We start from the raw sequence: 16,576 nt of genomic DNA on the forward strand, positions 1-16,576 counted from the left end.
AGAGCTGAGCTTGTGATGTCATAATGCCTCATTCTACCAATGCCTAAGAGCCAACCTCATCAGTGATGTCACAGTGGCTTGACTGTCCTATACTTGGTTCACATTAAAAAATAAGATTAGCCAATAGTCTATCTAGCCCGGCATCCAGCCTTTGCGGAGGCCAATCCAAGTCACAAGTACCTGGCAAAAACCCAAATAGATATAGTTTATTTGTCGGAATGGTTAATCTTTCCGAAAACAACTGAAACAACTGAAAACCTGGCTTTTCTCTAGCATATATATTCTCTTCCCCTGTTTACATCCCTCTTTTTACATGCTTTGTATATCCTTCCCCTCTCTCTTCCTATTTTTTATCTTTATGCTTTGTAAACCGTGTCGAGCTCCACTTCCGTGGCGATGATGCGGTATATAAACCTAAGGCTTAGTTTAGTTTAGTTTAGTCGCTATTACGGCTTAAATTAGTTTTGAGACTTTACCAAAATTTATTGTTTCATTGAATATTTTTCCCCCTTTTTCTCTGCTACAAATCATTTGACATGTGGGGTCGATTTATATTTTTAAAGGCTTTACTATGTAAAAACCCAAATAGTAGCAGCATTCCATGCTACCGACCCATGTCTGTCTCAACCGCAGACTAGGGACTTTTCCTCCAGGAACTTATCCAAACCTTTTTTTAAAATCAGCTACATTAACCGTTCTTACCACATCATCTGGCAACAAGTTCCAGAGTTTAACTATTCTCTGAGTGAAAAAAAAAATTTCCTCCTATTGTGGTTTTAAACTTCATCGAGTGCCCCCTAGTCCACAGTTGATAACTGTCCTTACAAAGGAATATTGGCAGATATTAATGCTCCCGTACTTTTAATTGGTGTAACTGTGGAAAATACAGCTGATAGTGATAAATCGGGAAAGCAAGAGGCAGCAAAGGGATTTTGGTTATCTCAGGTGGAGCAGCTTTGCCTGCGCATGAGAGGCACAGAGAGATTTGCTTTTCAGGAAAACAAAAATATGCAGATTAACCAAATGCCGAGACCAAAACCTAGAGAAATACACTAGAAGGTTCAGCAAAGTTGTCTAAAACAACCCAACCAGACAAGAGTAGGTGTCTCAGCCTTCTCCTTAACCATGTGGACGGTGGTATAGTGAGGGTAGGGGGTGCCCCGGGTGGTGGTGCCTCCTCACCCTCTTCTCCAACCTCTCCTCACTCCTTCCCCACCCCCTGCATGCCTTCCCTTCTCCCCCATACCTCTCAAGCTCTTCACCAGAGTAAGCAGCATCTCCAACCGGCCTCAACTCTCCCTCTGATGTCACTTCCTGATCCCACAACCAGGAAGTGACATCAGAGGGAGAGCTAAGGCCGGCACAAGCTGCAGGTTGGAGATGCCACTCACACCGGTGAAGAGCTAAAAAGGTACGTGGGGGGCAGAGAGGAGTAGAGGTGTCGGCACCCCCACCAAGATGGTGGCCGGGGTGTTCGCTCCCCATCCCTTTTACTGCACCACTGCATGTGGAGCATGTCACAGGGCCACTGAGCTAGGCCACACAACCATACATGGGCTGGTTAGAAAGCATCATCATGAAACCCTTAATAGCAAACAAGCAAAACACAGCCTAGTCCAGCGTTTTCCCTGTTCCACATGGGTAGTGTGACCAGATTTCCCAAATGGATAATCTGGACCCCTAGACCTGCCCCCCGGCCCGCCCAGTTCAACCCATCCCCGCCCCCAATCCCACCCTAGCAACCGCCCCTGTCCTCACCGGGCAGGAGAGCATCGGCCATTTGTTTGAAGCTTTTCAAAACTCAAAGTACCGGGTTTTGAAAAGCCGTCTGGACCCCCGGACATGTCCTAAAAAGGACCTGTCCGGGGAAATCTTGATGTTTGGTAACCCTACACATGGGCATCCTCTCTGAGCGTATCGGAAGCAATACGTTGCTTACCTTCTTTCTTTTCTTCTGACATGGCTGTGTGACAGAGTGCCAGCAAGCGGAAAAACTCCTGGGTGGCGGGCTCTTCCAGTTTCACAGACTCCACCAGACTGTGATCGTGGAACACAAACTTGGGGTCGGCCAGAGGGTTGAAGGAGAAGTCCACCTTCTCAGTGTGCTGCAGGAGGGAGAAGGACAACATTTACTTCTGGAACCTTCAGGATTCTGACTAGGATAAATTTTGTACCAACATATTTAAGAGAATGCCACCGCAGGAATCTTGTCAGGGAGTTGCATTATCTCTGGGAAAAGAGCAACTGAACAGAAGCACATGATACAGAATAGTGCCATCTGGTGGTCTTACTATATATTGTAACTTCAATACAGTAGGCTTTACTATACAACCATCACAGAAATATTGAGAAAGTAGGGATTCCATCAAATTTGTCAACATCATTGTGTTTTTGGATGTCAAAAGAACATAAGTGTCTCTGTTCTGGGCGTAGGTAAACCTAGGGTTACCATATTTCTTTCTCCACCCGCCCCGCCCATTCCACCCTGCCCCCCACCTCCACATGAACCTATGCTCTTCTCTTTCCTTAAGCTCGGGGCCACATCTGGAAGGCCTCCAAACATGCGTGGGCAAGACGTGATGATGACACACACACACACGCACGCGTAGATGCCCTGAAGACGCGGCCCTGAGCTCCTAAACCCGGACAAACTGTCGGCTCTTTGAAAAACCACCCAGACAGTCCTCTAAAGAGACAACATGTTACCTCTGTGATCACAAGTCTTTGTCCAGCAAAATCAATGACATCACCTGCAGACAGAAAACAGATCAAAGCTGTAAGTGCCAAAGAGAGTGGGAACACCTTATACCAAAAAGCACCAGCACTGCATTGCCAGTCGGTTCTCTTCCGCACGTCATAATGAGAAGTTCTCCTGAACAGGGTATTTGTGCTTTTTAAAGCAGTAGTACTCCTGGCAGCTCCGTCACCCAGTCCCTCTGGCTCACATACTCATGTCTCCGTATAAGCTAATTTATTTGCACAGGGGAAAATTTGCGGCATGGTAGACAGCTTGAAATGGTTTGGCAACTGGTTTTCCTCGTCTTCAATTTAGCGAAGCTAAGAGAGCTCAGTGGAGGAGGGGTGCTCTGCCATGTCGTACCACATCAGCTAGGACCGGGGATGTTATAGAGGCAGCATTCACAGCCCCAAGTGGAAAGGAGTCATGGTCATTGCTTAAGGGCGACACCTAGGGGCAGGATTCACGGACTGTGGCTGCAGGGTTCTGGAAAGAACCCTAGTGCAGAGTTCTTCAACCTTTTTGCACCTATGGACTGGCGGAAATAAAAGAATTATTTTGTGGACCGGCAGTTGAAGAACACTGGGCTAAGTCGTGGGCCAGACCCCGCCCATCTCCGCCCCAGACCCCGCCCCCATAATAGTACTAATCGTAACACTATTTTTTCCATTCATTTTTCATTTATACACACAATCTAATCTTATTAACAACACATAATGGTTAACTACAAAATTAAATTACACAAAGCACATGGTATACTTCTCAACATTCATTCCTACCAGAACACAGATAACCCCTATGCAAATGTAGGACCAAAAACTAGGGGCCTCTTCTATCAAACTGCGCTGAATGGTCCGCTCAGCTCCCGACGTACACAGAGTTCCATGAGTGTCGAGAGCAGCGTGGACCATTCAGCACGGCTCTCTATGCTACAAACTGCTAGCACAGTTGATAGAAGAGGCCCTAAAAGTACTAATATATACAAACAAACCCTAAGATGCCAAACTCTGCAAGCAATACAACCCCAGAGGAAAAGAAACCAATGCATTTCTTCCTGAACAGACAGCAGATGTAAATCAATCACTAAATAAAAAAATAAAATCATTCCCCCCTACCTTTATTGTCTCCCTCCCTCTATGCTATGCCTTACCTTCTGGCCTGCTCCCGCCTGGCCATTTTATGCCGCCCCCGGTGTTATCTTCAGGCCGGCTCCCTCTTCCTCACTGAAGCAGTGCACAAAGCTGCGGGCAGCGGCTCCTTGCACGTCCCGTGCCTCATCTGGAAGCCTTCCCTCTGACGTTGCGACGTCAGAGAGAAGGCTTCCGGTTCAGGCGCAGGACGCACGTAGGAGCCGCTGCCTGTGACTTTGTGCACTGAGTCAGTGAGGAAGAGGGAGCCGGTCCGAAGATAATGCCGCATTGATCGCACCGCGGACCGGCGGTTGAAGAACACAGTTTTGGGCCTGATGCACATGCTAGCCCTATGGACCGGCAGGAAATTTCTGTGGACCGGCACCGGTCCATGGACCGGTGGTTGAAGAACACTGCCCTAGTGCACAGCTCCCAACCCTACACTGTGGTGGCAATGGCCGGACCAGGTATGTTGGGCACAGAGGATATAGAATATGGGGAGAATCCCCCCAGTTGATACCAAATCCCAGCTCGGGTTCTGTTCATGTTGGAGAAAACTCTAAATATGAGCATATAAGAACAAGGCTTTGCCTTATGGACTGCTATATTTTTTCAATAGCTTACAATCATTTTATACAGTGTTCCAGGAGAAATTTGGATTCCTAGCCATGTGCGGTGGGTACCTTGTCCCTGCACATTGGGTGACCTGATTAGAGACCTCTGGAGAACCACAGGTCTCTTCGGTAGAGCCAAAGAATGCGTGTGACCTCAAAGCCTTCATAACCTCTTTGGATAATTCTTAAGACTGGGAAAAGGTATCAGATCCATTCAAGAGCATCATTTTTGGAAGAAATGGTGAAGAGTGACTCGAGAAAATCCCTGCCCTGAGGAGCTTAAGAGCGATGCATTTCTAGTAATCAAAACTGCCACAGTAAACATATTTAAAGACCTCAATGAGAGGAAGTTCTTGGGTTTAAAAACTGTCTCTAGAATGAGGGCTTTCAATTGGGGTTTGATTATAAACAGAGAGGGACTGTGTGGCACAGTGGTCAAAGCTACAGCCTCAACACCCTAAAGTTATGGGTTCAAACCCACACTACTCCTTGTGACCCTTGGCAAATCACTTAATCTCCCCATTGCCAAAGATACATTAGAGAGATTGTGAGCCTGCCAGGACGAACATAAGAATTGCCTCTGCTAGGTCAGATCAGTCAATCAATTTGTACCTTTGCTTAATCTTTGTAAACCACATATAACTTCACGGTATTGCGGTATATAAGCTGTTATTATTATTATTATTATCAGTGGTCCATCGTGCCCAGCAGACCGCTCACGCGGCAGCCCTTAGGTTAAAGACCGGTGCCCTAACTGAGTCTAGCCTTACCTGTGTACATTCTGGTTCAGCAGGAACCTGTCTAACTTTGTCTTGAATCCTTGGAGGGTGTTTTCCCCTATAACAGCTTCCGGAAGAGCGTTCCAGTTTTCCACCACTCTCTGGGTGAAGAAGAACTCCCTTACGTTCGTATGGAATCTATCCCCTTTTAACTTTAGAGAGTGCCCTCTCGTTCTCTCTACCTTGGAGAGGGTGAACAACCTGTCCTTATCTACTTTGTCTTGAGTCCCTGGAGGGTGTTTTCCCTTATAACAGCCTCCGGAAGAACATTCCAGTTTTCCACCACTCTCTGGGTGAAGAACTCCCTTGCGTTCGTACGGAATCAATCCCCCTTTTAACTTTAGAGATTGCCTCTTGTTCTCCCTACCTTGGAGAGGGTGAACAACCTGTCCTTATCTACTTTGTCTTGAGTCCCTGGAGGGTGTTTTCCCCTATAACAGACTCCGGAAGAGCATTCCAGTTTTCCACCACTCTCTGGGTGAAGAAGAACTTCCTTACGTTCGTACGGAATCTATCCCCCTTTTAACTTTAGAGAGTGCCCTCTCGTTCTCCCTACCTTGGAGAGGGTGAACAACCTGTCTTTATCTACTAAATGATTCCCTTCATTATCTTGAATGTTTTAATCATGTCCCCTCTCAATCTCCTCTGTTCGAGGGAGAAGAGACCCGGTTTCTCTAATTTCTCGCTGTACGTCAGGGAAAAATGTGTACATGCAAACTGTTTGAGCTCCCCTGGGAGAACGGTATAGAAAAGTGAATGAATAAATAAACCGCAAATCATGAAGGCTGTTCCAAGCACATGGAGTTACAAGACAGAAAAGTAAAGTCTTGAATTAGTAGTGGAAGACAGACAGAGAACAGGCTGCCTGACAAGCAGAGATCTCAAGAAGGGATGTAGGGGGAAAAGGATTGGGACTTTTATACCACCTTTTTCTAGTTTTACAATCACACAAAGTGGTTTACAGACAGGAACTTCAAGCATTTTCCCCATCTGCCCAGTGGGCTCTCAATCTATCAAATGTATCTGGGTCAATGGGGGGATTAAGTGACTTACCCAGGGTCATAAGGAGCAGTGCGGGATTTGAACCCACAACCTCATGGTGCTGAGGCTGGAGCTTTAACCACTGCACCACTCTCGAAATCAAAAGGTAGTAAAAGTGAACCAAGTATAGGACAATCAAGCCATTGTGACATCACTGATGAGGTTGTCTCTTATTGGTGGAATGAGGCATTATGACATCACACTATTTATTTCTTCAGTTTTCTATACCCTTCTCCCATGGGAGCTCAGAATGGTTTACATGGATTTATTCAGGTACTGAGGTGTTTCTCCTTATCTGTCCTGGGGCAGTGGAGGATTAAGTGACTTGCCCAGGGTCACAAGGAACAAGAAGGATTTGAACCCACAACCTCAGAACTGAAGAAGGTGCTGGTAGTGGAAGAGAGGCCTAGTGGTGAGAGCAGCTGCCTCAACACCCTGAGGTTGTGAGTTCAGTTCCCACTGCAGCTCCAGGTCTAAAATATGGAAACCACTTTGATCGTGTAACCAGACAGGAAAAAGCGGCATATCAAGTCCCACCCCCTTTATTTGAATTGAACATAGAGGAGCATGCAGAGCCGAAATAGTGAAATGCTGAATTTGGAACAGACTGTAGTGGAGAAAGATGGCTCAGCAGAAGAGGAGGTGAGAAAGCAGATAAGGGTCTAAAGAAGTGAGTTCACAAAAGAAGGGCTGCTTTTTACAAAGCCGGGTTAGGCTTTCTTATTGCCAGCCGCTCCTAGGAATTCTATCAGCATTAGAGCTAATAGCGCTGCAGCCGGTGATTTAAAAAAAACAACCGCCAAATGTGGCTATAAAGAAAAAACACCACATTATAGCAACATTTTGGATGTGTATGGAGGAGGAGGGAAAGGAGATTCTGCTGACATTGCACACAGGAGAACATGGAAGGAGGAGGAAAAACCTTCTAGTAATTCCATCCCTTAGTATAATAAATACAAGACAAGATACGATCTTTGCCCAGAATATGGAACTCCTTACCAGCATTTATTAAGGAAGAAAAATCACTACGTAAATTTAAAGGATTGTTAAAATGCTGGTTGTACAAAGATGCTTTTGAAACCTAGGGCTCCTTTTATCAGCCGCACTAGCCGCTAACACCTGCCTTGAGCAGGTGGTAGTTTTTTGGCCAGCACGGGGGTTAGCGTGTGATTAAAAATTAGGCTCGCTAACCCCGCTAGCGCGGCTTGATAAAAAGAGCCCCTAATCATCAGTCTCTTTTGATCCCATTCGTTGCTTAAACTCACATGGACTCTGTCTTTAGGCTCCGAGAAATTGGGGGGGGGGGGAAAAAAGAGTTCTTAATGTTCTATTCCATTTTATCATTACTTTTAAAATTTCTTACCCTCCTGTACTTTTCTTTCATGCATCCTTTACTAGGCTTATTGTAGTTCTCCCAACTTCCCTTATGTATCGGTACGTCATGTTCGTGTGTGTCAGTTGTAGTTAATAATTAAGACCCTGTTTTTAGTTGCAAATCGCTTTGAATTAATGATACTGCGATACATCAAAATTTTAATAAAACTTGAAAGATACGAGATTCATCCTTGGCCATAGAACGTTTAGCAGCTTCATCAGATAAACAAGTGGATTCTTGAGTGAAAGCCCTGGTGCAAAGAGAGATCTGAGAGCCTGTGAGGAGAGCAGAGCAATAAGGAGGAGGACGTGGGGTCAAAACAGAGCCTGGGAGCAGGAAAACTGGTCACGACATGAGGACAGATTTAGTTTCAACATATTCAGCATTATTTTGGTTTTGGCCAAAAATGCCAGTGCATTTTCATCTGAAAACGAAACACTGTGTCGTGCCCATAGCCCTCACAAGAGCAGTCCCTACTCCCTCCAAAAGGAGGAGCCCCCACACACCCTTTACGAACAAAAGGATACCCCACTGGTGACTAGTCAGGGCAGAAGTGATCCTGTCAACACCGCTGACCAAATGACTGACTGCTGTGACCTCCGGTGGCAATCTCGCAAAACTGCTGCTGGAGATTGTGGCGGTCATTTTGAGATTGGAGCCCAACAGGGGCAAGAGCCATCTTAAGTTGTTCCTGCCCATGCTTAGTTTAAGGTTCCGATTTATACTGGACAATCAACTTTATTAAGCAAGTGGATTGTGCTTTATGTACAGACACATCCACTTAGATCGAGTACAGAATTATTGCTTCAGATCCCTGCAGTCCGAAATACGATTACAGATGACGTGAAAAGGTGCAATCTTTTTTCGAATCAGAAAATAATGGTAAATATTGAAGAACCAAGGCTAGTTCTGGGAGGACTTGCATGGTCCGTGTCTGTATACAGCAGTTTGTTGAGGATGGGCTGGAGTGAGATTTGACTGAGACTTCAGTAGATGGACCAGTACCAGGCAAAGCTTTGGATTCTTGCCCAAAAATAGCTAAGAAGAAGGAAAATTTAAATTAAATCAGTAATTTAAAGAGAAGGTAAGGTTAGGCAGACTGGATGAACCATTCGGGTCTTTATCTGCCGTCATCTACTATGTTACTATGGGTTGGGAGTGGGATGTTCTTTCCTCTTTTAAATCTGATGGTCCGTGTTTAACTTTTCCTGTTGTATTGCTCTGTCATCCATGAAAATTGTTGAACCATAAGTTAGGAGGGAGGTGGGTGGCATATTTTGGACGATAAACTGCAACAAGATGGCAAACTTGTTCCTCGCATGTATCTGCTGAACCTTTGAGAATAGAGAGATGAGGAGTGTTTCGGTGCTGTAATTTGGTTCGGACAGAGAATCTCTCCATATAAATAATAACTTTATTCTTCTATACCGCCATAGTCGAAAGACTTCTAGGCGGTTCACATTCGAAGAAGGCTGGACAATCAGCGAGATACAGGATGTAAGAAGAGAGGGTTACTTAAGAATTAGGTAAAGGAACAGTAAAAATAAAACAGCAAAATTACATCGAGGTAGAGAGGGGGAGAATATATCATTTGGAGGCTTCTGTTTAGGAGATGAATTTGTCAAACAGAATGGTTTTGATTGATTTTTGGAATGCGCCCTAGGTCAAACTGGCTCTGTTTATGTAGTTGTCCAGCCAGGACTGCTGTCTGCCTGCTTGGAACTTGAAAGTCCTGTCCAGAAAGGATTTGTATTTGCAGCCTGTGATTTTGGGGGTAAGTAAATATGTTTCTGTTTCTGGTTGGTCTTATGGGGTTGTGAAATGTGAAGTGTGGTAGCAGGTAGGAAGCCGCTAGACCCCAGATCTGCTTGCATTGGTTTCAAGCAGGTCTGGGATCTATCGCCTTCCTACCTGCTACCACACTTCCGGAGTCTGTCATAGGGGAAAACACCCTCCAGGGACTCAAGACAAAGTTAGACAAGTTTCTGCTGAACCAAAACATACTCAGGTAGGGCTAGTCTCAGTTAGGGCACTGGTCTTTGACCAGAGGGCCACTGCATGAGCGGACTGCCGGGCACAATGGACCACGGATCTGACCCAGCAGCGGTAATTCTTATGTTCTTCTGTTCGGTGAAGAGGGAGGAAGGGAAAGAGGGCGAGCTATACTCATTTGGGGCCAGTTTTCGTTTCGGCTTCTGTTTCAGCTGAAACCCAAAACCAGCGTTCCCGCTAAGCTGCGCTGGGGTGCGCTGGCGCACAAAATATTACCTCGCAGCGCACAAGTTTCTCGTCACAGCGCACACAGTGTAGAGCACAGTTCTTCAACCGCCGGTCCGCAAACAAAATCTTGCCGGTCCGCAAAGGATTCGGTCCCCGCCGCAACGAAAGGCCGGCGTCAGCTGACTTGCAACTTCCTGTTGTAGTCGCTGTGCCGGGACTCCTGCCTTCGCCGGGACTCCTGCCTTCCACCGCGTTTGCCTCCTGCCTTGTCTCCGCACCTCCAGACCAGCAGCGGCAGCTGTGTATGCTTTTAACTTCGGCACAGAGCTGCCCCTAATCAATAGTTTAGCGCGGTTTCATAAGGCAGCCTCGGGGCCTTTGCTAGGCCGGCCCACATCGCATCATCGAAGCGGGCCGGCTATCAAAGGCCCCGAGGCTGCCTCATGAAACCGCGCTAAACTATTGATTAGGGGCAGCTCTGTGCCGAAGTTAAAAGCATACAGAGCTGCCGCTGCTGGTCTGAACTCTTGGGCCGCTGAAGGAGGGCAAAAAGCAGCTGTCCTGGAGGTTTCCCTTCCTCTCGCCTTTACAGGTTCCTTTTTTCCACCTTTTTTTTTTTCCTTCAAACGGCAACGGGCCCCAGCATCGACATCAATCAAGTAAGTTCCACTGTCAATCAAGCGGTTCTGCTCGGCCAAAGCTTCCCCTGTGACATGAGCCACCCTCAGGGGAAAGAAAGTGACCCACAAAGGTGAGGGGAAGGGGGGCAGATGATGGAAGTTGGGGGGGGGGAGAGAGAGAGAGAGAAGGGGCAGATGATGGAATGGAGGAGATGAGAGAGAGAGAGAAGGGGACAGATGATGGAAGTGAGAAGAAGGGAGAGAGAGCAGTAGGCAGATGGATGTCAGTTGAGAAGGGAGAGCAGATGCTGAATGGAAGTGGGGAAAGAACACATACTGGATGGAAGGAGGAGATAAATAAAGGGGGAAGAAAATAGTAAGATAATGGAGGGGTGAGGGAAAGGGGTGACAAGCTGTGTGTAGACACAGTGAAAAGAGGGAAACGGGACTAAATAGTAAGAAAGAATTTAATTTAGATGGAGGCAGAAAATAGAGAAGGAAGACCAGAGAAGAAAAGGGAAGAGAGAGCAGAGAATGATCAGATCTGAGTGGAGGAAATGAGAAGAGAGATATGCTAAAAACCACAGGGGGGAGGGAAGGATAGAGATGCCAGACCATGAGGGGAACAGAAGGAAGATGATGGATGCTAGACCAAATTGTGGGGTGGGGGGGGGCAGGAGGAGAGATGGCAGGGAAAGACAGACAGTGAATGGAAGGGGCAGATGCTGGACTGAAGAGACAGAGAAGGTTATCATGCTGCTGTACCGGGCCATGGTACGCCCTCACCTGGAGTACTGCGTCCAGCACTGGTACTTTAAGAAGGACACGGTACTACTCGAAAGGATCCAGAGAAGAGCAACTAAAATGGTTAAGGGGCTGGAGGAGTTGCCGTACAGCGAAAGATTAGAGAAACTGGGCCTCTTCTCCCTTGAGCAGAGGAGATTGAGAGGGGACATGATAGAAACATTCAAGGTACTGAAGGGAATAGACTTAGTAGCTAAGGCAGGGAGAACGAGAGGGCACTCTCTAAAGTTGAAAGGGGATAGATTCCATACAAACGTAAGGAAGTTCTGTGGTAGAAAGCAACATATTTATTTGGCTCATAACTTGCTGGCGCCCGATATTTTTAGCTCACAGTGAAAAAAGTTTGCTCACAACACCCGCCCGCTTAGAGGGAAAACTGCCCAAAACCCCAGTTTCGGTCATCCTCCACAGCTCACACAGGGGTGAGTTTTGAAAGAGCCCACACTGTCGCCAAGTCTGTACCTATTCTTTTTACCCATGATCACAGCAACAAATTTTGAGGAAAACTTCAACGCATACCACCCTTAGGGTAAAACATAGCCACGTCAGGCATTTGTCATTAATAAATCGGACGTCTTCATCTTGGACTGTTCTGCCTTTTGGATTTTGCTGCATATGTTGTTAGGGTTGGACCCCCCTAGACCCGCCCCCCCCAGGCCCGCCCAGTTCATTCATCCCTGCCCTGTTATGCCCTAGCCCCACCCCCCGCTGCCTGCTCTCATCGGGCAGAAGGAAATCCGCACATGTGTGTATTCTACACGATGACATCATGCGCACTTGTGTGTGATGTCATCGCGTGGCATCCGTGCACATGTGGATTTCCTCCTGCCCGATGTGATTTAGAGGAGGCTTTTCAAAACCTGGACAAAGTGACGGGTTTTGAAAAGGAGGACACGTCCGGGGAAATCCGGGCATCCGCTAACCCTATATGCTGTGAACAGTGGTCCATCGTGACCAGCAGTCCGCTTACGTGGTGGCCCTCAGGTCAAAGACCAGTGCTCTAAATGAGTCCAATCTCACCTGCGTACATTCCAGTTGAGCAGGAACTTGTGCAACTTTGTTTTGAAACCCTGAAGTGTGTTTTCCCCTATAACAGATTCCGGAAGAGCGTTCCAGTTTTCCACCACTCTCTGGGTGAAGAAGAATTTCCTTACGTTTGTACGGAATCTATCCCCTTTCAACTTTAGAGAGCGCCCTCTCGTTCTCTCTACCTTGGAGAGGGTGAACAACCTGCCCTTATCTACTAAGTCTATTCCCTTCAGTATTTTGAACGTTTCGATCAAGTCCCCTCTCAGTCTCCTCTTTTCAAGGGAGAAGAGGCCCAGTTTCTCCAATCTCTCATTGGACGGCAACTCCTCCAGCCCCTTAACCATTTTAGTTGCTCTTCTCTGGACCCTTTTGAGTAGTACCGTGTCCTTCTTCAAGTACGGCGACCAGTACGGCACTTTCTTGCCTCTGTTTCATGTGTTCTCCTCTACTTACAAGGCCTGCACAGGCCGCTCTTTTTTAGTGTGTGGATGGTGCGCGAAGAGGTGGTTGGAGAGGGGCGGATGGGAGTAATGGCAGACCTGATGGGGAAAAGCTCTCAGGTGTCCCAGATCCATACCAGCACCCCCAACATTTTACCACCCTAGGTGGATGTCTAATCCATCTAGTAGTATTTAATATTTAATTTGAAGAAATTTCATCATATCTCTCATTTGAAAACATCTCTTTGGCTACCAATTAACCACCATATTGTTTCTAAAATACTTTTAACTTTTAAAGTTATACAGATGGATGAACCTCTCTATCTGGCACGTTTTCCGAATCTATATGCGCCATCTAGATCACTTAAATCGGTAAATCAAAGATGCCTTATAGTACCATCATATCATGTGGCAACTTTTCTTGTTAAGGGCCCCCAACTTTGGAATGGTCTACCACTAAAATCAGATTATTAGAGAATCTTGATAAATTTGAATCAGGAGTAAAAACATTTCTTTTCTCTGATGCGTATGAGAATGGTTAAAAAGCCATTTGATATGAAGAGAACCTTGGAGACATTAGAAACTTAGATATTGATTATAATTTGTGTACCTTTTAAGTGAATTTAATTTAGAGTGTTTGCTTATTTTCATTTAGTCTATATTATTTATGTAAAACTAATATTTGGCTCTCTCATATGACCTTTGGTGCAGTGTAAAAAAATGTTGAGAAACTTGGTAGGTTTGGCTCTAGGCAGATGGTTTGAAGGCCCAGGATTTGGGTAGAAATCTCCAGCTAGGTGAGGAAGAGAACAAGGAGGTCTGGAGGTGAAAAAAATATCAGAGAGTGGAGAAGATCAAGAGAGAACAGTAAAGCTTGAGAGCTGTGGCCAAAGCAGGAGAGAAAATGGCCAGAGCGCATCTGTACCGTAGGACTTTCCGGCGATGGAGCACTTGTTGAATGTCATGATGTTCTGAGTGAGCGTCCCCGTTTTGTCCGAGAAGATGTACTTGATCTGTCCCAGCTCCTCATTCAGGGTGGTGGTCCGGGCCTCTGCCGGTGTGTCCTTCTTTGGGTAATACATTTTGCGATCCCAGTTGATGTAGAAACTGTTCCCCAGCCTTATGATCTCTACACTGATATAATGGCAGGGGAGGGAGGGAGGGGAAGGGGAAGAAAGAAAGAGAGAAAAAAATGGATAAACATTTAGGGAGAAAATCCTCCACGCCATCACTCTTAAGGGACAAAACCAATTACCATGTAAAACTCAAACTTTTATCAGACTAAATGTAAAAAGACTTGACATGGAGTGACTCAGAATTTCTACATTCTGGACTGGGTGGAACAACAGGGGAGGAAATCCTACTTGTTGTCAAAAACCCACAATTCCCCTCTAATTAGAGATACCAAAGCGTCCCTTTTTCAAAGAAAGATTACTTCATTTTCTATGGAAACAGTTCCTGTGATCCCACTGTCTCCCTCAAACGTTCCTGACTCAGTAGTGACGGACTGTCCTCTCCCTCCCTCTTTCCTTCTGGTTTTAAGAAAGGTTTGGACAAGTTCCTGGAGGAAAAGTCCATAGTCTGTTATTGAGAAAGACATGGGGGAAGCCACTTCTTGCCCTGGATCGGTAGCATGGAATGTTGCTACTCTTTGGGGTTCCGGAATCTTTTGTTACTCTTTGGGATTCTGGAATCTTGCAATTCTTTTAGGATTCAGAATGGAATGTTGTTGCTCTTTGGGTTTTGGCCAGGTACTAGAGACCTGGATTGGCCACCTTGTGAATGGGCTACTGGGCTTGATGGACCATTGGTCTGACCCAGTAAGGCTATTCTTATAATCCCTCTCTCTCCCCCTCTCTCCATCTCTTGCACAAAGTCTTCCTCTGAAGACTCTTCAGACCCCCCCCCCCCTCTCTATGCCTCAGCTCTTTTTGAAGTCTTGCATGGGGTGGAGCTGCACTCAACCTCTAGGATTAGGCAGCGCCTCTTTGCTAGTCCTGTGCAGACTCAGCTCCTCTACCGAGGAAAGAATTGCCAGAGAATGGCCTTCCCAGTAACTATGACTGCTTCAACATGTGCAAAACATCGAGAACGTTACTGGAATCATGCTGAAAACTGCATTCCTTGCCTAGTTGTGTTTCCTGAAGGCTTTTCCCTCCTTCCCATTTTCACTCTGAAGAAGGGCCGCACTCCTTCAGTTACGTGCACTGTGGCTGTGAATGAGGATCACCACCAGGGGGAGATGTTTAACTTAGAGAGCTGCACGGGAACGGGGACGACGGGAATCCCGCGGGACCCGCGGGCATCCCGCGGGTTCCCCCTTTGGGTCACGGGGATCCCGTGGGGACGCCCCTAGGGTCGCGGGGATCCCGTGGGGACGCCTCCGAGGGTCGCGGGGTTCCTGCGGGGCTGGATGTACTCAGTCGCGCGGCTCTTCTCCCTACCTTCTCTGCTTGCAGCACAGAGCCAAACGGAAGTCTTCCCGACGTCAGCGCTGATGTCGGAGGGGAGGGAGGGCTTAAACAAAGCCCTCCCTCCCTCCGACGTCAGCGCTGACGTCGGGAAGACTTCCGTTTGGCTCTGTGCTGCAGGCAGTGCAGGTAAGGAGGAGAGTAGCCTCGCGGTTCGAGTGGCTACCAAGGGAGGGGGCGGTCCGCCCCGCCACACCCCGCCCCGGTTGCAGCACAGCCGGCCAGGTCTCCTTACTTTTGTGGCACTTCCCCGACCGACCGACAACAGCCCCGGTCCGACAATCCTCCCTGCCCTGTAGCCGCGAATCTAAATTATCTTCTTACAGCAGCTGTAATAAGGTAATTTAGATTCGCAGATAAGGGCAGGGAGGTTTGTCGGACCGGGGCTGTTGTCAGTCGGTCGGGGAAGTGCCACAAAAGTAAGGGGACCTGGCCGGCTGTGCTGCACCCGGGGCGGTAGAGAAGGAGTGGGGAGAAGGACGCTGAAAGGCCATGGGGAAGACGGGAGGAGGGGGGGAAGGACTCTGAAAGCACTTGAAGACAGAGGAGGGAGAAGGATGCTGAAAGCACATGGGGAATACAAAGGGGTGGAGAAGGACGCTGAAAGGCCATAGGAAGGAAGGGGGGGGAGGAAGGACTCTGAAAGCACTTGTGGAAGACAGAGGGGGGGGAAGGACTCTGAAAGCACTTGTGGAAGACAGAGGGGGGAGAAGGATGCTGAAAGCACATGGGGAAGACAAAGGGGTGGAGAAGGACACTGAAAGGACATGGGGAAGACGGGGGGGGGGGGTGGAAGGACGCTGAAAGGACATGGGGAAGCAGAGGGGGGAGAAGGTCACTGAAAGCACATGTGGAAGACAGAGGGGGGAGAAGGACGCTGACAGGACATGGGGAAGATGGGGGGAGAAGGACGCTGAAAGGAAATGGGGAAGAGAGAGTAGGGAGAAGACGCTGGCAGGGAAGAAGACAGATGCCAGACTATGGGGGGAGCGGAGAGAAAAAGATGGGTGCCAGACCAATTTGGAAGGGGGAAGAAAGGGAGAGGCACAGTAACAGAGCAAATGGAAGATGCAGAAGGAAGAGAGACAGTGGATGGAAGGAATTGAATGAGAACATGAGGAAAGCAGAAACCAGGCAACAAAGGTAGGAAAAGAATTATATTTCTTTTTTTTTATTTTGCTTCAGGATAAAGTATATTAATTGTGTTGATAAAAATTTATAAACATTAGAGGCTCTGGTAGAAACCCATTTGCAAAGTATGTATTCTTCCCAATTAATATTTTCAAATTAATAAAGTCTTTTTGCTTATTTGTAAA

At 47.1% G+C, this 16,576-nt stretch overlaps 1 protein-coding gene across 10 annotated transcripts in view; it reads right to left on the bottom strand.

Moving 5' to 3' along the window:
- LOC117356551 (phospholipid-transporting ATPase ID-like) overlaps nucleotides 1-16,576 on the bottom strand; it is a 209,143-nt gene that overhangs the window by 70,637 nt on the left and 121,930 nt on the right. For all 10 annotated transcript variants that reach the window (XM_033935931.1, XM_033935912.1, XM_033935903.1 and 7 more), the window contains 3 exons: nucleotides 13,715-13,923; nucleotides 2,707-2,750; nucleotides 1,940-2,105 (listed from right to left, as the gene is read on the bottom strand). In XM_033935931.1, coding sequence (XP_033791822.1) covers nucleotides 1,940-2,105; nucleotides 2,707-2,750; nucleotides 13,715-13,923 — 419 coding nt within the window. The remainder of the gene's footprint in view (nucleotides 1-1,939; nucleotides 2,106-2,706; nucleotides 2,751-13,714; nucleotides 13,924-16,576) is intronic.

Source organism: Geotrypetes seraphini, chromosome 1, assembly GCF_902459505.1.
Source record: "Geotrypetes seraphini chromosome 1, aGeoSer1.1, whole genome shotgun sequence".
Lineage (NCBI taxonomy): Eukaryota > Metazoa > Chordata > Amphibia > Gymnophiona > Dermophiidae > Geotrypetes > Geotrypetes seraphini.